The sequence below is a fragment of the Grus americana genome, chromosome 19 (genome assembly GCF_028858705.1).
Source record: "Grus americana isolate bGruAme1 chromosome 19, bGruAme1.mat, whole genome shotgun sequence".
NCBI lineage: Eukaryota > Metazoa > Chordata > Aves > Gruiformes > Gruidae > Grus > Grus americana.
Genome location: NC_072870.1, coordinates 3,519,772 through 3,541,053, shown reverse-complemented (window position 1 = coordinate 3,541,053; position 21,282 = coordinate 3,519,772). Strand labels below are relative to the sequence as shown.

The following is a 21,282-nucleotide window of genomic DNA, read 5'->3' as shown; positions in this document are numbered from 1 at the left end:
GAGCAATGGAGCAGCTGAGCATTTTCTGCTTGGGAGGAATCTCTGCTGTGTTTTTTTGCCTAAGAAAATGTATTTTACATGCTTTGGGGAGGGCTTTCTCAGCAGCTGAACTCATTCCATTCTAGATGTGGTTGCTCTCTTAAGAAGAGGGTGGGAAGGCGGTGGCTGTTCTCTATGTGTCAGTCTAAATAAAAAATAATTTTAAAAGAAAAAATTCTTCTTTAATGGAGGCATTTTGCCATTCAGCCATCCTTCTGTCTCCTGACTGGGATTGTACTCTTCACTACTGAAATGTAGTAATAAACAAGAGTATTTAAGGGCCAGGCTATATCCCGGGGGCTGATTGACTCTGTTGCTATGGGGTGTCACCCCAGATACCCCTCGGATGGATTCTAGGTTTGTGATTTTGCTAGAACTTGTGGGTGGCCGAAACCAGAATAGAGGCTGGAATAGCAGAAGCAGGACTAGCAGGGAGATTCCGATGGAGCGGCGCCTCGGCTGATGGGTGGGCAGGACTGCACGGCAGGCTGGTTAGGCTGGTGGAAACAGAGTCTGGGCTCCCCCCCCCCCCCCGCCGAGCGAACGTGTGATTTTAATAATTTTCTCCTCTGTACACTGCAAAGTGCTTTTTTGCCTGCGGTGTGTTGCAACGTCTGGCTACTGGCAAATGACAGCAAATTCTCATGAATAAACTAATCACGTCCTTTTCTTTAGCATCCCTCCCTGCACACCCCTGCCAGCCTGAAGCTGCAGAAAGCCTTTAACCACCTGAGTAAAAAATCATTTCCACTAGAAGCTCCCTGGCGAGGAGAATTGCAGCCTAAGCCCTTCTCCTTGGGCAGAGACAACTACTTGCTCTGCTGCTGCCAGCTCCCTTTGAGCTATTTCAGTGCCTGAGACTGAAGCCTGGCTGCTGCAAAGGCACGTGGGGTGTTACGAAGGAAGGATTTGTGCTCTTTATTTTCCTGGTTAACCATCAGAGCTCTCCCAGCTTGCTGGGGTCTTAGAGGTGCAGCAATGCTTCTGTTTGGGCTTTGCAGATGAACAATCACAAGGCTTATTTCCTTATTGCAAACTAGGCGGTAAAGAAAGAAGGATCCTATTCTGTAGTTGTACCAAGGTAGTATTTTCGGGGAAGATGTTTTTAGTATTTCATTGCCTGCTACAGCTCAGTCCATAAGGAGATCAGCAATTGCTGTGTCATGACCAGAGAGCGTAGCACTACGGCAGAGCCCAAGACCTTGCATGGGAGCGTGGGAATGATGGACCTCCGTCCCTGCGGAGGTTTGTGACAGGCAGTGGGAAGTGCAGTCTTCCAGCTGTTCGCAGGGTTCAGGAGGCAGGAAACCATCTAGGTCTGCTATCCGAGCTCTCTTCTCGCCGTATAAGACTGTTGCCCTTGTGTGGTGTGAGATACAGCGTGACTGCTGTGTCACAGGAGCAAGCGTTCCCTGTCACTGCAATGAAACTAAGAGGAAATAAATAGTCCAAAGCACCACCCTGCTCTGCTGCCACGTTAACCCTTTGAGGCTTTTTGTGCACGCACACACCCTCCTAACCATTCATTTGGGCTGATGTGTTGGCCAGTCTTCGTCTTCTGTGTGCAATATCTGTCATTAAATAGGAGTTGTAAGTGGCCCGCAGTGGAGCAAACTGTACTATTAACGTGGGCGGACTCTGTATCGGAGACAGCCTCAGGAGGGGATGCTGTAATTCTAGGCTTTCCTCTTACACCACATCCCTAGGACATTATTTTCTCACTGGTGCCTGAAAGATAAATGTGCACAAATGTCTTGCATCAGCAGTGCTGTCAGACTCATCCCTGTGCAGTGCTGACTTGTGCTGTGGGGATGGGAAGGCACAAAGATAAGTGGTTGGATTAAAAGAAACTATAAAAATTCCTGTAACTTCACACAGGGAGGACTGTCCTGTAATTCCAGGCTGTCTCTTTCTCCCCTCACCCTACAAGCCGGCTCTGGCATTCACAGATGACATAATGAGTATCTGGTCAGATGTAACTGCTGATGGTCGGATGCCGCCTGAAGTAAGTTGTATTTACAAACCCGACCCCAGGCCAGATCCCCACCTTACCACCAACTTGCTGAACGCTGTCCCCAGTAAGTGACGGCACGCATTTCCCATAGGTATGCGCATTTACCCCCTGTACTTACAGATCATTGATCATTATTTCACGTGATCTGCAATGGCCGGACCCACACCCCCACGCTGCTGCAAAAAGCACCCTCTGTAAATCAAGTCTTGTACAATAACCTTCTGCCATCGGTGCATGGAAGAGCTAAATTGTGTGTGGTGGGAAAGCACAGCTTCTGCCTCTCTCAGCTTGGGTGGAAACAGGCTCCTTGTCTGCATGGATGAGTGTTGAGGAGAAAAAAAACCCCACCTTTTTCCCCCAAGGGAAAGGATGGCTGCTTCAGTTTACGCGCTGGGTACAGCCTGCAGCTACAGCTCAAACTGGAGCAAGCAGCGCTTGTCCAACAGAGGGGAGCTCCGATTTCTTGTTGGTATCATCCAGTAACAGTGTCGAGTAAGCTTACATGCTGCACGTTAAAAGTAGTTGAAGGTCCTCAGAGTACAGAAAGTGTCCTGTCTGCCCTTTGCCCGCCATCCCTGTCCTCTCCCTTCCCACAGGAAATTTTTTCATGGCTGTGCCAGCACCCGGCGTGAGACACGGGAACCCTGCAGAGGAGGCATCTCGGTGTACTTGCTGCACTCGGGCACTTATTGTTCCCACCTCAACCCTCTGGTCAGCAGCACTGTCTTGTGGAAACGCTTTGGAAAGCAGCTGAGAAAATGAATTCAGATGGGTAAATTAGAATTTTAAGCAGACAGCACAGCATCATGGCTGTGGTTTCTGCCTCTGTTTATGCTCAAGCAGGCGTCTACAGCCATTGCTGACCCCTGAACCATGCGTGACGTGGTGGGGAACACTCCCTGTTGGCCTGAATGACACCTACAATTTTATTTTTCTGTTCTCCCTGAGCAGTATTGGAGTGTATTGCAAGCAGTGCATTGCCCACAGGCCCTGGGTTGAGGACAGCCGTTAAGAGGCTCTCGCTGAGAGCAAGAAACTGCCGTGGGACGAGCAGGGAGGACGTAAGGGGACAAGAGCAAACGCAGGCTGGAGGGAGTCTGACTTGCAGCAGCCAGATTGAGATATGGCCTGGTGCTAATTTGGTAAATTGTTTAAATGATGTATTAGCAGCTCTGATGAAGACAGTGTCTGGAAGGATTAGCATCATTGTCTCTTCAGCCCTGGGATACTGGTCTGAATCCAATTTTGTCATTTTGATGAGAAAACCATGGTAAAACGTAATGTCAGTGACACTACAGTTAGCAGGGAAGGCGTGTGGACATCCTTCTTCTACGGTACATGCTGCTTTTCTGACTCACCAGTAAGGATACTGACCTGTTAAATATTCCTGCCCTCATTTTGTGGGGAAGGTCAAGCCCAAATTGTCTCTTGAGGCTATTGGAGATCTTTCGTTGAGGAAGGGCCAGGTCAGGAAGATGGTCTTTGGTCAAAGGCATGAAAAGGGCATAGGGGTTGACGTGGAGAACTTCAGTCTGGAGCTGAACTGTCCAAGAGATCAGAGGCGTGTGGCTCTGAGGCCGCTTGAGAGGGTGGACCACCATCAGCTTGTTTAATCAGAAGTGTTTTTACCTGAAGCAGAGAGACTTGGGATGTTGATGCTGGTCAAAATACTTTCCAGAACAAAAAATCCTATATCACTATGCTAATATTGCTTCTGGTTTTTTTAGAGCTTCAAGAAAGAGCTATTTAGCTGCTTTTTGTTTGGGGTTTTTTTTTTTTTGTGAGTTTTTTTGTTTGTTTTCAAAAACAACTATAACTAAAACCAGTAACACTTTACATTTGGTAAAATCCCATTCTCTTGGACGTGGATAATCTCAGTAGCAGTTTTGGTAAGGTAACCATTAAAGGCTTCTCAGAAAAGCTTTGGGAATTTTGTTCATTTTCGAAGGAAACTTGTCAGCTGTAAAAGCCGTGGCCTGTCTGAACTGCCAGGGTGTAGCTGAGCTCGCTGCCAGCCTTGTCACCTCCGTGCTGTAGCAAAGAGGGCTTGCCCCGTCCCGTTTGTCTTTGCCGAACTCCGGACGCTCGGCAGGTGGAAGCTGTGGTTGTGGCTCTGGTTAACGTGCCAGGCTGAGAGATGCAGCCGAGTTTTCCAGCAAGTAAACTATGAGGACTAAGCTGGGATGTTCACGGGATGGAAATCACCTGGTCTGTCTAGCGTGATGGTGGCAGTCGTGTTCGTGCAGTAGGACCATCCACGCTCGGCTCTTTCCCACCCGGACTGTGGAGCGTGGTATCGAAGCTAGAGTGGCTGCGGGCTGCCGTGAGTTACGCCATGCAATTGCTGACCTCCCTGGCTTTCACGGGCTGCCTTTCATCCTCCTTCCGAGGTGATACCTCTGATTTACTGAGAGGTCTGATAGAAACAAACGTTTCTGTTTTGATGAGGCTGTTTCCTGTGCTGATACGACCTGCCAGCTGGCTTTTTCCAAAATGCATTATTTATTTTAGCAGCATTAGCAGATTATCAGGGCTGAATAAATCTGCATGTCTGAGTCGGATGAATTTTCTAGGCTCTCCATCCATAAGAATTTCTACATGCCTGCCAAAAATTGGGAAGCTCAACGAGAGGGTCGAGGGTGAGTATGACAGCCCGATATTGGCTTCTGGCTGTTCTGTCGGCCCTGCCGGGATGGAGGGAGCCCAGGCTGCCACAGAGCAGATGTGTCTGTTCTGGCTTGGGGGGGAAGATAATGCTGTGTGGTGAGGCTGTATTTTATAGAAAAGATGGCAGAATAATTAAAGCTCGAAAGAGAAAATAAAATACCTTGCTTTGGGAAGCAGAGAATCACGTTGCCGTTTGGGGCAGTGTTAGATCTGATCGGTGCTTAGCATCTTTGCTGGCGTATGGCTTTCAGATAGGAATGTGACCCGCTCTCTTACTGCGCAGTTCTGTATTGGCAGAATTAGATAACGTGTGTAGTAGGTCAATAGGGCTAGTTATTTTCTCTCCTGTTTGGAAACAGCTTTCTCAAAATAAGTAATATCTGTGGGGATGCAACTGAGCGGTCATGTTGTTTGTGTGGATGGAGGAACCAGAGGCCCCAGAGGTTTTTAAGGTGTTTACATGAGGCTCTGTGGGGTCGGAGGATCAGGTGGCTTGGCAAAGGAAATGTGGCTCAATAACTGTAATTAAAATTCAATTTAAAAAAAAAAAAATTGAAGGGGCTTACCAGCAATGATAAGGCCTTATAAATGATGTTAAGATGAATTACACAATATTGAGTTCAACTCGCAGCTGAAGAAATGTGTTAGAATGGCATTAAATCACTGCATTAATATTAAGAGACTAAATCTGTATAAACTCAAATAAATCGGAAAGGGGACTGCGGTTTGACTGTGAGTGATAGGTGAAGAATTTTACTGCAACTGTTCAAATCTGTAACGTACCTAATACTGAAATTGAATCATCTTTTTATTCCTGGACACAGTGTAGGACCAGAAAGCTTTTGTGTGATACTTTTCCTGCTGGCAAATATTTTCCTCCTTCCTATAGCAAAGAGAACATCATCAACGAAGGTTTCTCCATAAAAAAAAACCCCAAACCCTTTGAATCCCTAGGGAGGGAAATTACAGAGGACTAACTCAAGCTGCGTGGCGCAGCGCAGCCTCCCAGGATGTGAGGTAGGACCCAGACTTCAGAGCTGTGTTCTCTAGTCTGTTCAGATGCAGTTATTTTTAGGCTGGGAAAACTTCTCCTTTGCATAAGCAATTTTCAGAATTTTTAGGGATTCAGAATTGGTAAATCTGTATCGTCCCTACAGCAGAATACACAAAACTGGAGATTTCTGCGTTCAACTATCACTGTTTTCTGTAGGAGAATATTACTCTGTCGATACCCATTTATGTAAAATTTAATACTAAGGAAATTAATAACCACAGGTCATTCAAAATAAAGCTGCAAATTTAATTTTAAACTTATGTTTTAAGCTTTCTTCCTTGAACCTAGGCTTTAGCAGAGACAGGCTAAAAAAGATTTAAATCACATGCTGACTTACTTGAAGTACAAACCTTTAGAACCACCCTCCTACTTTTCCATCTTTCTTTTCTCAGCACAAGTATCTAAGTAGGAGCTTCTAGTGCAAAGGCAGCTGCTACTCTGTGAAATGTGCTCTCCTAGCAGTGATTAAAACTCAGCTTCATACATTCCTGACTTATGCTCTGCTAGAGTCTACTCAGCACGCTGAAAGCTGTAAGTGTACATACGGGAGCAAAAGGTGTGATTTATTCTTATTTCTCCATGGAGGGGGAAAAAAATCTGTGCTGGTGGAAGCCTAGCAGTGAGATGAGACCCCTTCCCATGCAGCACGCAGCGCTGTGAATTCATGTGGGATGTGTAGGTAAAGCGGAGGGGGGTTTCTGTACAAAACGCCTCTATTTTGAGAGGTTTGCTGGGGGGGGGGCTGTTCGCTGTGCCCTAGCAAACCTTGCGTGGGGACAAGCTGAAGAGTGACGAGTGCCTTCCTGGCTCAGCTTGTCCCTTTGTCCTGTCCCAGTATTGCTCAGAACTGCCGGCTGAAAGAGCGCAGGACTGAAACCCCGTTAGTGCAGACCTTGGTTCTTTACAGAAGGCAGGTATAAGCTGTGCTTGGAGGGCTTGAACTCCTTCATGGCCTCACAAGTAACTTTGTGCAATTAGTTAATACCTTGAAATATGTTTTCATTGTATTCTGACATCTTCCAGGCAGGTCCAAAAGTGGGAGTTTGTCAACTTGCTTAAGTTATTGGAGAGACATCTTTAGTGTTAGGAGAACTTGATGTGAAAATTATCTGTTCTGGTTTCATTAGATCAGAAACAGAAAACATGGATATCTTTCCCCCCCACCCCCCATAACCATTCCAGCTTCCATCCCTTTGTGCCAGCACTACCACCTCTAACCCTCGGCATCTTACCTCCAACAGGTTGGTGGGACAAAGACAGGAGTTGTGCGCTACGTGGGAGAGACGGATTTTGCCAAAGGAGAGTGGTGTGGTGTGGAGCTGGATGAACCCCTGGGGAAGAACGACGGGGCAGTTGCTGGTACAAGGTACTGTGCGCTCTCAAACGCAGCCTGGGGCGTGCGGGGTCCTACGCATCTCCTAGGGTGGAGGAGTTAAGGCTGTGTTGGGTTGGACGTTGTGGGTTGGGAGGAAGAGTCCAGTTTTGAGCCTTTTAGGCTGTGGGATAGCTTTGCAGGGAGATCAATAGAAACCTCATCCCTGGAGCATTTTCAAGCAGGATCAGATAATGTTGGTGAAGGAGTAACCTGAGTGGTTTCAGGAAACAGGAGAGAGTAGGGAGAGAAGATAGCTTGTAGTGGGATTTAGTTTTTACTAGAAATTGATTCCATGATTGTGTTAACTCTGCTTTCTACCACACCTTCCCTTCATAAACTTTCTTTTTGCACTCTATAATTCACCCTGTCAGAACTATAGAAGATAAAGATTTGGCGCTCTCTTTTTGCTTTTTTTTTTTTTCCCCCTCCTCAACTTAATGTTATTTGTTCTGTTCTTTCTGGGGACAAATTTCCAGAGATCTGGAAGAACAATCAGTGGTTGTTGTCTGTCCTGGTACTAATTCTGTAGCGTGACAGCAGTTTGCTGATTGATCTTACCACCTCTGACTCCATAGGCACCTCCGCTACTTTCTTTTCAAAAAAAGCCCTTGTTAGTATCTGTAAAACTAGGCAGGGACATCTCACAGGCTTGCTGGGAGGCTCTTTCTGTTCACGTGGAAGTTAGGTAAGGGAATGACCCCCAGCCTCAGATCTTGAGCTTGGGGATGTTCGAATCTGAGTTATACAGCAGCACTTTGACCTTGCTTCAAATACAGGTGGGACTGGTTCCTTGTCCTTCACAAGCTCCTGTAGTGGGAAATACTGTTGATTTCTTGGAGCTTCTTAAGGGAATCTTGCATGAGAGGTGAGATTTAACTTTGAAACTGAGGAGCTGAGAGTTCCTCCCTTGTTAGATCTCAGGTTCTGTAATAAAGGTTTCTTGTGTTGGGTCAGCCTTGTTTTATCCAGCAGCCATGTGTTTTCACTTAAAATAAGAGAAATGCTGCCTTGTTCCATGTCAGGACAAGCAAGCAGTAAATGATTGGCAGCAGATGGCTGAGTTCCAGCATATTCTCAAAAGAAAAAAAACCCCAGAATCGTAGAGAATAAGTTGTGGAGTGAATCCAAGTCCCTGCTTTCTTTATCATACGCTACAGATTTTCTCTAAGCTTAATCTTCAGGGTGCTCAGAAATGATTTATTGTCTCTGTGCGTGTGGAAGGCAGATGTGAGTGTAAGGGTCCTTAAACCTCTGTTGCTGTGGTTTGAAAATCCAACTTTTGGAAGTCATCTGTCTTATGAAACTGCTACATCTTGGCTGAGGTGGTTATGGTATGTGCCATGTCTGCAAGGCTTCTCCTTTATTTCACGCTTTATCAAGAGCAGGAGAAATTCAGCTCCACAGCAGGGATTGGGGAGCAGGAGTGAATTTAAGAGGTTTGGATTAAACAGGGGAGATTGAGACAAGTCTGTAAGGCATCCCTGCCCCTTGCATCCAGGCTGATTTTGCAGATCTAGTGATAATGGGTACTAGCCGATACAGCAGTGGTACAGGTGGACTCTCCAGCTGACGGGTGCTCTGTCCACTGAGAATCTGGCCACAGGTTTCCAGCATTGTTCCTGTTTGTCCTTTGAGCCTTCATCCAACCTTCTGGTTTTCTGATAGCATGTGCCGATTTCAACAGCAGCGTTTTGGAGGAGAAGCCAGCATAGTAAACCCGACTCCCTTGGTGCATGCAGGCACCCCTCAGACGGTCTTCCCCATGTTTGCCATGGCCACACGGGATTCCTGAGCTTGTCCTGCCAGAATCAGCCTCGGCAGAGACAGCCCAGGACGCCGGAGTGTCTCTGCTTTGGTGGTTGTTGCCATCTAGTGAGCATCCTTGGCCTGGCTGCCCGAGACCAGCGCTTGCTGCCGCAGTCAGTCGAGTCCAAAGAGCTGACTCCGAGACAGTGGAGGTTGGTGGAAGTAGGAGAGGCAACGTGTGGGCAGATGAGCAAGCAAAAGACATTGTCACCCTCGTTGCTGCCATGGGCAACTCCAGTTGAGTTGGTGGTGAATTGGCTGAAATGTGTGGAGGATCGCTCTGATCTTTCTGCAGGTTCAGGAAGGGGCTTCAGGTCTGAATGTGCATCAAGGGAAGGGTGAGGGGCCAGGGTTTCCCCGGCAGCCTGTGACTCTCTGGTGGAGGCTGCCTGCAGGCTGTGGTTTGGTAGCAGTGCCCAAGAGGACAGGATATCACTGCGGTGAGCCTCTCTGTACGTCAGATGGGTGTTGCATCTGCTTTCCTGTCTACTCAGGAGACTAGAAAGGTGCTGGTGTGGTTTTTTGGTTTCTTATCCGCAAAGCCAAGCATGTTCTACTTACTCATCTTTAGTATATTAACCTTTACCTGCTTATTTTACTGTTCTTCCTTCTTGGCCCCTGCTCCTGTGGGAGTCTTTGCCCACTAAACTGCTCATGCCTTTGCTTTCACATAGTCTGAAACATGTCAGCCTTGGACACTGAAGATTATTTTTTTTTTAATCTATTTCAAAATTTCCTGTGCTGTTTCCCACCTGCAGTTTGCATTGCCACCGCAACACCACTTTTCTTCCCTGTTTCTTTTCTGTGATGTGAGTCTAGCTGCTCCAGTGAGAGCAGCTCTTGGTTTTCAAGCAGATATTTTTTTTTCTGCCAAGTGTTCTGGACCCAATTCCTGCTTCTGAACTATAAAAGTTAATTGCAACCGCTTCCAATCTGGACTAAAAGAAAACAAGGAGACCTAATGATGCAAGTTTAGACTTGCTAAGAGCTGTCAGAGGGGCTTTTGAGGGACTTGGCCTTTGGCATTGTAGTACAGCCACAAGTGCCAGTCTGTGCTAGTATGCAGTTTGAGAATATGATGCTGAGCAGGGCTTTGGCTGGTTTGCAAGGGGTCAGACTGATTTTTCTTCCTTGGGTCCCTGTTCTGCAGCGAGGTCAGCCTGCGGTATGGCTGGCTTTCCAAACCCAAGGGCCTGTGTTGGCAGCAAGCAGAGAGGGCTAAGTGATTTTGGGTTGCAGAGGGGTTTCTTTTAAAGATTGTTATAGAAAAAATTGGGCTTGAGCAGATGTTTGAAAATGAATCACTTTCTCATCTGGCTGGAAATCAGGCTGCTCTCTGGCCTCTCAAGCACACAGAGGTCTGCCTGTGACACAGCCGCGGGGCTGCCAGCGCTTAAAAATAAAAGGAAACTGGGGAAGCAGCTGCTCACATCTGGAGAGAAAGGACTTGTGCTAGCAGAGCTGGATTTGTGTCATTTATTCATTAGGACCTGATTTTTATGTTAACATAGGACAGACTATTAGCCCAGTATTTAGTCCTAGCCTCGCTACAAAGCCTGTAAGAAAGAACTCTTAAAGGAGATGGTTTTCTGTGTTGGCTACTCCCTTGAAACAAGGGGATGCAATGCCTGGAGGTGATCTGGTTTTACTTGCTGCAGTGCAGCTGGCCAGCAACAGATAAACCCTGGCTTAAGCTGGTCAGCCCAGGCTCTGAAGGGGTTTCCAAGGTCTGACACTGTGGGGTTTGGCTCACTTGTATTCTGAAAGAGGGCTCCAGAGAGACACAATCATCAGGCTCGCTGCAGTTGTGGAAGAGAGCTTGCACTGTAATTATCTGATCCTCCCTTTTCTATGCTTGCTTCTTTCTAAGTTTGTTTGCATGGGAACCAGTTTATCTCTGCCATCCAGAGGAGATGGCACACACTGGAGTTTACTGCAATGGTATTATTAGCTTCAAAGTTAGGAGCTGCTATTTTCCCCTTCTGTTTTGGAAGGAAAGATTTTTGCCCTATAGAACACGTATACAGAGCTGTGCGACTCAGATATTTTTACTCAACGCGCTTTACTACGTGACTTTCTTGCAAAGAGGGTAGAGAACACACACAGGTTTTGGGAAGGTTGGTTTGTGGGGAAGGAGTGTGTGTGCTGTCACTGTGTTCATGTACTGGGATCTTTGTGCTCTCCAGGCCACCAGATGGGTCTTCCCTGGCATCTCATCAAAGTGCGCAGTAGCTAGTGCGTGGCAATTACCTCGGGTTTCCCTGCTTAAGCACCACAAGTGAAAACATGGAGATTGCCACTACTCTAAGTGACAGGAAAGGAGAATAATCCAACCATTTGCACACAGGAAACAATGTCACGGCAAAGCGCCAAGAGATGAGATGAGGGCTGGGGCTGCATGTTGCTTAACAATGCCATTTTGCGAGGCTTGGGTGAGATGGATGCTCTACCAGTTCTGACTTGGTGCTTCTCCTGTATTACAGATATTTTCAGTGCCCTCCCAAGTTTGGCCTCTTTGCTCCCATCCACAAGGTGATCCGGATCGGGTTCCCATCAACCAGCCCTGCCAAGGCGAAGAAGAGCAAACGAATGGCCATGGGAGTGTCTGCCTTAACCCACAGCCCCAGCAGCTCCTCCATCAGCTCCGTCAGCTCCGTGGCATCGTCTGTTGGGGGCAGGCCCAGCCGCAGCGGGCTGGTAAGTGGCTCTTTCTACGGGCTCTGCAGCCTTGATTCGCTTCTGTGACCTGGATCTACAGCGTGGGAGGGTTGGGGTTTTGTTTCAGCAGCTGCTCCTTCACCGTCAGTGAGATGAGGGGAGTGGAGCGTGGGATACTGTTACCCACCTCACAACTAGGACTCCCTCCATGGACACAAGAGTCATAACAGACACGGAGCAGTTGCGACCATTAAAGAGCCTGAACTTTTGCAATGGGACAAATCTCAGCTCCACTGTCAAAAGCAGGTTTTGTGTAGGATCCCTGCAGAAAAACGCCGTTGTCTCTTGTCCCGCGTGGTTGTGTAGCAGCGTGCTGCTGTATTGAACACCTACGCGCAAGCTCAGCAATGACCGCGCTGTACTGTGGCGGGGTGACGCTGTCCTGGATCACACGCCTTGTGCTTTGGCAGGTACTCAGGAAGGCGGACGCCAGAGCAGGCAGCGATATTATTAAAACTCTGCCTCTGCCGTAGCGTGTGCTGCATAGCACCTGCAGTCGTCTTGGCTGGGGACAGGGTGCGGTATCCACTCCTGGGAGTGGATCCAAGAAGCCCATACCAGTCTTCAGTTGAGATCAATCCTCCCAGCTGAGCTTGCTGTTCAGGGCTGCACCAGTGCAGGTCATCAATAAAATATATTGCAAAAGGCAGGTGATACAATACATGATAATGTTTCCTGACCCAGTTCCCACCCCATGTCCTGTCCTTCAGGAAATGGTCCTTTCATTGCAGCGTAGAAGAGCTATTGAGCTTGTGAGCAGTGTCCAGATGTTTTGCAGATTTGTTTACCCCATCTGCAGGGTCCAGAGCTGGAGCTGCAGCTCTGTACAGCCTAATAAATCACCAATAGGTGAGCTGTATTCCAGATTTAACAGGGGACTTCAAGTTGTTCTAGACTGGGAAGTACGTAGTTTTACCCCTGTCTCTTTTTAACTCTTTTTTTTCAGCTGACAGAGACCTCTTCTCGATATGCCCGAAAAATCTCTGGTACCACAGCACTCCAGGAGGCACTGAAGGAGAAGCAACAGCACATCGAACAGCTACTGGCAGAGCGAGACCTGGAGCGGGCTGAGGTTGCCAAAGCCACCAGCCACATCTGCGAGGTGGAGAAAGAGATTGCCATCATGAAGGCCCAGCACGAGCAGGTAGGAAGTGATGTAGCTTTATCAAATACCAGGCATCGTCTGGAAGTTTCAGATCATAACGTTACCCCGTATAGCTTCCTGATGTGAAACCTGGGCTCTGAATTTCTGCCTTTTATGTGGAGACAGCTTCCTGCGTGGTGGGTTCAGCTGAGGCTCTTTCTCCACTCCTGCCAGTGTCAGATGTGTGCTCTCTGCCCCAAGCCAGGAGCAGAAAAAGGGCTGTGCCAGAAAAAAGACAGTAGATAGTTTGTGTCTGCTGGATCAATACCTTTGAATGCTGAAATGCAAGTGGAGGGCAAACTTGTTTGCTGTGGCTTGGGACTGTATTGCAGAGGGTTTTGATGCTATCAGACTCTGCTGAGAACATCAGCTCAGTTCATATGTCACTGCTTTCCTGCCAGAGAGGATGTTTTTATCACTGTTAATAAAGTCAAAAGATCTGTAAGGAAAACAGGCTTATCATAGTAGCTTTTTTTTGCACAAGCATTTGTACAAATGATATTTTATGCACTTGAATGCTTGAAGAGAGGAGTTGTGTTTATGATTCTATGGTGGCTGCTGTTGCCCTAAACTCTGTGCTTGTGTTTATAAACCCCAGCCAGCTGCTAGGGAGCAGGGATGGCACTGCACATCTGTGGTGGGCACACATGCCTGTCAGTAATGCAGGAGAAGTTGACAAATCAACTGCAAGCTGACATCTTCCTTGTGTAGAGTATTTTCCAGTAATTACCAGTAGCAAATGAATTAATGCAAGTCTAAATGTGTCTCTTGCTTCATGACCAGGGCTGAATTGCACCTGGTAACCTCAGACCAGATTTTCAAAACTGTTCAGGCTTCAAGTTCTTAAGTCTTAATCAGAACTGGATTCTCCGAAGGGTTCAAGTCAGGTGCTGAAGCATGGATCAAATTTACGGCTGCTGGAGATAGAGCAATTTTTTTCTTTTTGATACCTACATACTGGGCTCTTTGGGAAATCTACCTTCTTACCATAGTGCCCTCTGAAACATATCATCAAAACATCCTGTTCCCTTGTTCTGATCCTTTTTAAACTCCGTACTTCAAACATTGTTAACTTTTGTGGCACGGGCTATTTTTTTGCTGCAGTACGTCACGGAGGCAGAAGGAAACCTCCAGCGAGCACGAGCACTGGTGGATGGGATGCAGAAGGAGAAGATTGAGCTGTTGAACCAGCTGGAAGAGGAGAAGAGGTAAAGCAGGAGTGGATGGGTGTGGAGGAGGTGAAGTCATGGGGGAGGTGAGGCTCTTACTTGAGAACATCATTCATTGGATCTAAGGAGAAGAAAGTGACTGGAAAGTCATCTTTGGATGTCTTCCAGTACTTCAAATATGCTGTGTTTCACTCTCCTGGCTGCTGTGGTCTGCCTGCATGGAGGGAAGGGGTGTGCTGCATCAGGTAACAGGAATTTTGGAACAGTTTTGCTCCAGATGCACATCTGATGTGACTCTTGGCTAGGGGTGGGCATCCAGTACTGCGACTGCCCCCGTTTGCTGACAAACTGCTGCTAATCACAGCTGAGCAGTGAAGTATTTCCAATGAGTCTTGTACCTTCCTGTGTCTCATGGCTCTTAGAGGAGACTCGATGTCATTTGGTGGGGTTGCAGGGAGCTAATTTTTGTGAGGTGAGCAGTTTCAGATTTTTTGAATATTCTCAGCTGAACCTGCCCCGCTGTTGTGATGCAATTGAAAAGCAGAAAGACAGCTAGCCAGCCAGGGCAGCTCATACCTCTGCTTCGTTATCAAAAGGAGTTTCATGATTTGACCATTTTCCTGCCAAATGCATGTAGCACTTTTTAAGGAAAAAAAAATATTAAAAAGACACTATCAGCTTCCATTCCATTAGCACTCTAAGTGCTGGCACTTCTGTGACAACCCTGATAAATATTTGACAGGCTGCTTGCATGTCCAAGAGCATTTGACCATGGCAAATGTTGCGCTGACAATACAATGGTGGCCAACAGTTGATCTACCACTGCCAGTAGAAGAGCAAATCGTCTTGGTCTCCTGCTGGGCAGTGAAGTTATTGAGGGTTTTCAGCCATATTCCCTGTCGTTCAATTCCTGACACAAAGCGGGGAGAAGCAGCATCATTTGCCTGAAGGAACGAAGGGCTCAGTGGTATCAGTTACCCTGACCAAACTCAGCCATGTCACCATGTAAAATGGAATCACTCAGTAGAAGTGGGATTTACTCACGGCAAGGGTGTGGACAGTGACAAAGCCTTGCCTTCAGATGTTCTTGGCTAACAATACAGTACAGAATAACAGCACTGGATAATAACCAGAGCTGTGCGGGTTGGGCCATCCCAGACCCCTAACCTTTCTGTACAGCCTGGCTTTGCTAAAGACCACTTCTTTCCTCTCTATTTGTGATGTGCTGATCTTAAGGACATTCTTCGTGAGGAAGGGAAGTCAAACTGGAGTCCAGCCTTGCTGTAGTGTGATTCATCCCCACATCCCAGAGGCCCCATCCATGTCTATATGATCATGCATACGTTTCCTCTCCGGATGAGAGTGAAGATCTGCTTGTCATTCTTGGAGTCCAACTGCTCCATATATATATAATTAAACTCTTCGGTGGGAATAGAAAGGCATTTCTGTGTATTAAGTAACTGAAAACAGTGTTGATTTCAGTTGAATGATGCCCCTCCTGAGGACAAATTGTTCTTTTGTGCTTAAGTCTGCCCGTTCTCCTGGTAGGCAGCTCACTTTCCCAGCTCCAGGAGGCCCTTTAACCCAAGACAGCTGAGTTCTTTCCTAAATATCCACAGATGCCTCCTCTAATTAGAGGAGGTTTAGACAAGGAAGCTTGTTTATGAAGTTAGATATGTACACTCACAGCTATTTTTATCTGTAATGGAATCAGAGTCTTTACATCTGGCTACCAGCTCAACATCCTCATTGTTGTCTTTCTTTTTAGTCAGTAAAGAGAACAAAGAGGACTGAGTTTAGCAGAAGATTGAATTATTTTTTTATCATTACTGGGTTTTCTCTTCAGACTTTGCAAGAGAGTCCTAGGCATGTCTGCATTTGTGCATGTGATTTTTATGTGCGTTTATGCATGACCGACCAATACAATCTCTGGTGAAGGCGTTTCTGCCAGGGGAGCTCACCATTTCCATGTTGTGCAAACATTAAGCATTGCCCACCCTCCGCCAAGAAGGCAGAGGTTCTGATTCCCATGGAATATTTTGTATGGACCCTGTGCATTTGGCACGGGAATTGCCCAGTGCTCAGCTGCAGGGTAACAGAGTCTAAGAAAACCAGTGAAACCTGGTTGTGGCTTTCCTGTTTTCAGGATCCCAGTGTTAGTGAACAGCAGTTGTGCTTGCTGAGAGGTGGTGCAGTAGAAACAGCGTGTCTGTGAGCGTGTACCTTGCACGAAGGCTATGTACGTGCAGTTTGCTATGTGGAAAGCTTGCTTGTTAACTGTCTCACTCTGTGTGTCCTGCTGTTTATCTTCTGCTGAGCTGTTTGCACACGAAGTTTGTCCGTATCCCTCCCCTCTCGGACTTCGGTTGTGCAGGGGAGGCCCGTGTACAACCGCTGCTTAGAAACGGGATGCTGCTCCAGGTGTTACTGATTGCTGTTTGTGTCTTTTCCCTTCCCCAGGAAAGTGGAGGACTTGCAGTTCCGTGTGGAGGAAGAATCCATCACGAAGGGGGATCTGGAGGTAATTCCTAACACCCTTACCAAAATGTGGGGTTTAAACCTGAAACTGCATGTGGGGCCTCACCTGAATAATTTCTGCCCGCTTTTGCTCAACTCTAAACAATACGTTATCTTTACTGATGGCTTTGGACCTGCTGCGAACACCGTGGTATAAACTGTGAAGATTGTTCTTTGGTATGTTGCCCAATGATTAACGATGCTCGGAGCTGCCTAGAATTAATCTAGGAGCTGCCTAGAGTTAATCACATGCAGCCAGCCTGGCTTTAAATGTCGCCATGAGTTGCCAAGCCATGTTAAAATCTGACTGTATCTGAATGCATTTCAACATATGTTTTTCCACTGGAGAAATTATTTGACTGCTCGGTCCCTGTCCCTGCAGTGTCCTGTTATTAGCAGCTAATTGGCACGCACAATCTCCTGGTCAGATGCTGTTCTATTCCAGCCAAAATGCCGCGTATCGTTTGACTTGCAGTACCCTCGTGCCGAGTCCTCTGCCCACGAGCGTGGGGTTTGACACTAGGATGCCCTTTCCTTTGGAAGGGCTGTTGCTCAGAGTGATGCCGTTGCAGTGAATATTGTGCAAACTGGAAGTGGTGTTGGGAGCTTGCCCTTGAGTGGGAGGCTTTTCTGCCTGGGGTGGGGGGGTGTGGGGGGGAAGGAAAAGAAAATATTCCTGTGAAAGCAAGGCTCTGCTCTACACGTGTAAATCAGACTTTCCCCTATCTTTAGCTAGAGTGTGAGGTTAGTAACAGCTAGAAATGTCAAGGGACCTGCTCCTGTCCTTCACTGTCAGTCCTATCAATAAAAGCCAAGGAAAATGGGAAAACTAGGCAACGGAGTATGTTGTGATGGCTTTGACCCTCTTGGCATAAGCTTCTCCTCTTTATCCAGAAGCTGAAGCAGAGTAATGTGTTTGACAGGGCATAAACCTCCAACGCACTGATAGCAAACCTTTGCTAAAGGACAGCAAGTGCAGTTTCTGCCTGCTGTGTGGGTGCAAAATCAGGTTTCTGTTGCTTCCTGAGCATAGATGATAGTTTCCCCAGTGCTTTAGAGAAGGGTGATTGATCTGTCACTCCCTCTGAGAGCAGTGAACTGTCCCTGTGTAAGCTTTATGTGTTTAAGCCTGGCTGTGGAGTAATGGCAATGGGACCAGGGTTAGCTAGCAGGTCTATTTTAGATATATTTTTTAAAAGCCACCATGTTTTAGCAAGTTGGTAAGCTGCTGTGACGTAAGTGTCCCACACTGAGGATAGATCTGATTTTCATTTGGGCTGGAAAGGACGTGCTTTGCAGTGGGGATGTGGCCAAGCTTCTTGCAGGCTGCCAGGGTCCTGTCCCCACTTCCATGTTCATCTGTACAGAAGAAGAAATAACTTCCTAGGGAAAAGTCATGGAGCAGCTTGGTGTCCTGTGATCCAGAGAACTGAGATGTTCCCCTGTGGGTCCAACCCCAGTGACAGCACAGAGCCTGTCAGAGGGCTTCGCCGTGGTCAGTTTTTACATTCTGTCCTGTCTAATTTGGATGCTCAGGATGCTTAGGATTTCCAGAAGCAAGTAATTCACCTAAAGAAATAATCTCGCTCCTTCGTGTTGCTGTATGTTTCCTGGGAAATGGTTGTCCCTGATATTCTTTATGTAAAATCACATCACAGTCAAGCAGTGGCTGCTGGCACAGCCCTTCGCATCCCTAGCTAGAGCTCACCTAAACCACCCAGATACCAAAAGTAAAACCCAGGGACAGTTGTCTCCCATCCTCTGGTCTTGTCATCCTCTTACGCCATCAGCCCTCCTCTGAGTACTCGCACCTAACAGCCAGTAACAGACACGATGGTAAGAAAAGATTCTCTCCTCCGTGGTGCCTGGATCTAGGGCTTCTGCTGAAGGCAAGGCTAAACCTCATGGTATTTCTCGTAATAGCATGTTGGTTTTGAACAAAGCTGGGACTCTCAGGTGTTGAGCGTGGCAGGCAGCATCCTTAGAAGCTCTTTGGCCAAATAAATCACTGTGTCTGAAGCCTGGAGATACGGACCCAGATTTTGGACCGCTGATAAAGGAGGCGTTGTGGATTTAGCCTTGAAATGTAGTTGTGAATTCAACGCATTTTTGATCCCAGTTGGCAATGCTGATGCTATAGTGCTTTGGAAGGTGAAAAGCAGTTGCAGAAAAACAAAACCTTTTAAGAAGGGCTTTTTATGGTGGAAGACTGTGTTGTTATAGGAAATATGAACCTCTTCAGGGAACCCTCATGCTCATCTCCTGGAACCTACCTCATACCTTGAACACCGGTGGGAAGTCAGCTTGTAATTTGTGAATAGTATTTTAAGGTTAATAGCAAGAAGTGAGTCTAAAATTCAGATCTGAACTTCCTCAAAGTGCAGGAAAACTTTGGATTTGAGACTCCGAGTTATACTGGGTAGGCAAATCAGTTTGTATAAAATAAGAAGTAACACAGAACTGGATGCAAATCTAAAATGAAGCTATATTTAAGGACTGTGAAACAGTTGATCTAACTTTCTTCCCTGGTTATTTTTCTCCCCTATATTCATGTGTTTTTCCAGACTTGGAAAACAGCAGGATTAGTAGATACTGAGCAAGAATATCAGGTGGAACTGAGACAGCTTGGCTGGGAACTTGAGTGTCAACCGCAGGAGTCTTGAGAGGGTCTCTTTGGGAGATTCAGAGGTTAGTTTTGTGATAGGTCAGCATCTTCAGGTAGCCAATATTTGACGCACTGCCACCAGTTACGGTTATTTCAAAAGTTTGTGTTGCTGAAGTTTCACTTGGGGATTTTGAGCTAGTGTAAATTGAGGAAAATTCATTAGTATCAATGGAATAATTATCCCTGTAAATAAAATCAAGCCTGGAGCTCCACCTTGAGATGTGGATCTTTGAGCTTTGCGGAGAGCAGGAGAAGCCACTCAGTACAAAATTACATTTCTTTCTTTTTCTTAGTAGGATGCATTCAGCCAACTTCTGCACTTCAGTGATATTATTTAGGGGTTTTGATAATGATTGGGTTTTTGAGACCACATCTTTTTTTCCTTTTTCAGGGGTCAAATAGACCACATAAAATATGGAGTAGTCTGAATATCTCTGGCAGTTGAGATCTTGACCATCTATGAATACATGTATAATGATACCTTTCAAGCCATAAGACAAAACATGGATTTTTTTACAAACTTCCGTTTTCATCTTTTGTACACAACTAACCAAAACTTCCTTTATTGTAGGAAAGGGCAGAAAATCCCTAAAACTGGTTCCAATAGAAAGAGGGGGAAGCAAATTATAAATAAAATGAGAGTTTAAAAAACTCCAGGTTTGGGGTTTTTTGGTAGGTCCAGTTCAATTCAAAGGAAAATGTTGGGTTTGGAAGCTAAAAAAATGTGAAGGCCAGAGTCTGCATGCATTTTCCCATGTCTCCTCTCTTCTTTTATTTGTGGGAAATTTTACATGATATTACAGTGGTCGTTGTTGAGTCCTGAGGCTTGCCACCAAGTGCAGCTATGTGGCACATCTGTTTAAAAGTGAAGAGCACCGAAGCAATGCCCTGAGTCAGTGCTCCTGGATTTGGCAGGTTACATAAACTTCTTCTGCTTAGTTTACTCATCGGTTTAAAAAAAAACCAAAAAAAGCAACCCCCAGAAAATAGTTTTGGTTTGTGTACAAGGCTGTTAGAGTCTGCATGTGCAAAAATCACTTTGAAATTCATAGCAGCCCTATTCAAACCTAAAGCACTGATTTATATAACAGTTTGGTACCTAAATGTCTTTGATTTGCTTTCAGTGCGGTGTATTTTTGGTTTTAGCAACATGCTGCGTACAGTATGACCTGCTTTTTTTTTTTTTTTCCCCACCTAGTGCAGGGTTCAAGCTGTCTCCAGAGCAAAAAGAGGATGGGAACATCCACCTCTTTTCAGTCTACCTTGTGATTCTTCTTGAGAAGAGGTGCGGAGAATCATTGCAAGGTCTTTGCACTCTCCTGTGTGGTGCAAGGGTCTTGTACTGGTGGTCTGCAGTGGTGAGAGCTTTGCTTTTTAGGAAGTGTCTTCAGTATAGTCTTGATGTAGGAAAACACTGAAGCAGCTTTCTAATGCAGAGGGATGTTTTCCCACCACAGATTCCGTTTTCTTGTGAATGGCCGCTATGAGTACCATGTAAAATCCCATAGTGACCATTTTCTGTTTGGTTGGATTTTTCCTGCTTGTTTAGATCTTTATTTTCCTCCTGTTGTGAACTGCCTTTCCTTGTCTTGTACACTGAAGATGATGTTGCAGCCTTCTCTTTCCCTCTCTTTCTCTCTCTCCCTTCCCCTTTTCCCATCTCCACTCTTCTTTTTTCCCTATGTGTGACCAGACTCAGACGCAGTTGGAGCATGCCCGAATACGGGAGCTCGAGCAGAGCCTGCTGTTTGAGAAGGCACAGGCTGAAAAACTCCTCAGAGAATTAGAGGACACCAGGGTAATCGACCCCCACTTGCCCTGCCTGCAGAACAGCGCGCTTGCCCCCTGCGTTGGTGCTCATGACGCCTTGCTTTGGGTTTCTTCTTTTTGGGTTGTTTGGTTTTTTGGGGTTTTTTTTTGTTTGTGGGGTTGATTTGGTTTTGGCTTGAATTTAGGCTTCCCTGATTTTTTGTTTGGTTTTTTCTTTGCTCTCTCTCCTGGAAATGGTAGTACGATATAATTTCTAGCTTTGCTTCTTGTGTGGGGACTTGTTTCTCAGATTGAGTTTGCTTCTCTGCCCCATGCCACCATTTGACACATGAGCTCTTCACAAT

The 21,282-nt window shown here is 46.4% G+C and overlaps 1 protein-coding gene across 11 annotated transcripts in view; it reads left to right on the top strand.

The window, feature by feature from the left end:
• Positions 1-21,282, top strand: part of CLIP2 (CAP-Gly domain containing linker protein 2) — a 101,014-nt gene that overhangs the window by 59,412 nt on the left and 20,320 nt on the right. For 8 of the 11 annotated variants that reach the window (XR_008579844.1, XM_054847179.1, XM_054847177.1 and 5 more), the window contains 6 exons: positions 7,016-7,140; positions 11,439-11,652; positions 12,620-12,817; positions 13,922-14,025; positions 16,447-16,507; positions 20,862-20,966. Coding sequence is in view for 10 of the 11 variants with exons in the window: in XM_054847179.1 (XP_054703154.1) it covers positions 7,016-7,140; positions 11,439-11,652; positions 12,620-12,817; positions 13,922-14,025; positions 16,447-16,507; positions 20,862-20,966 (807 nt within the window). In the remaining variant the exon portion in view is untranslated. The remainder of the gene's footprint in view (positions 1-7,015; positions 7,141-11,438; positions 11,653-12,619; positions 12,818-13,921; positions 14,026-16,446; positions 16,508-20,861; positions 20,967-21,282) is intronic. The other 3 variants (XM_054847180.1, XM_054847186.1, XM_054847187.1) reach the window with 1 other exon arrangement.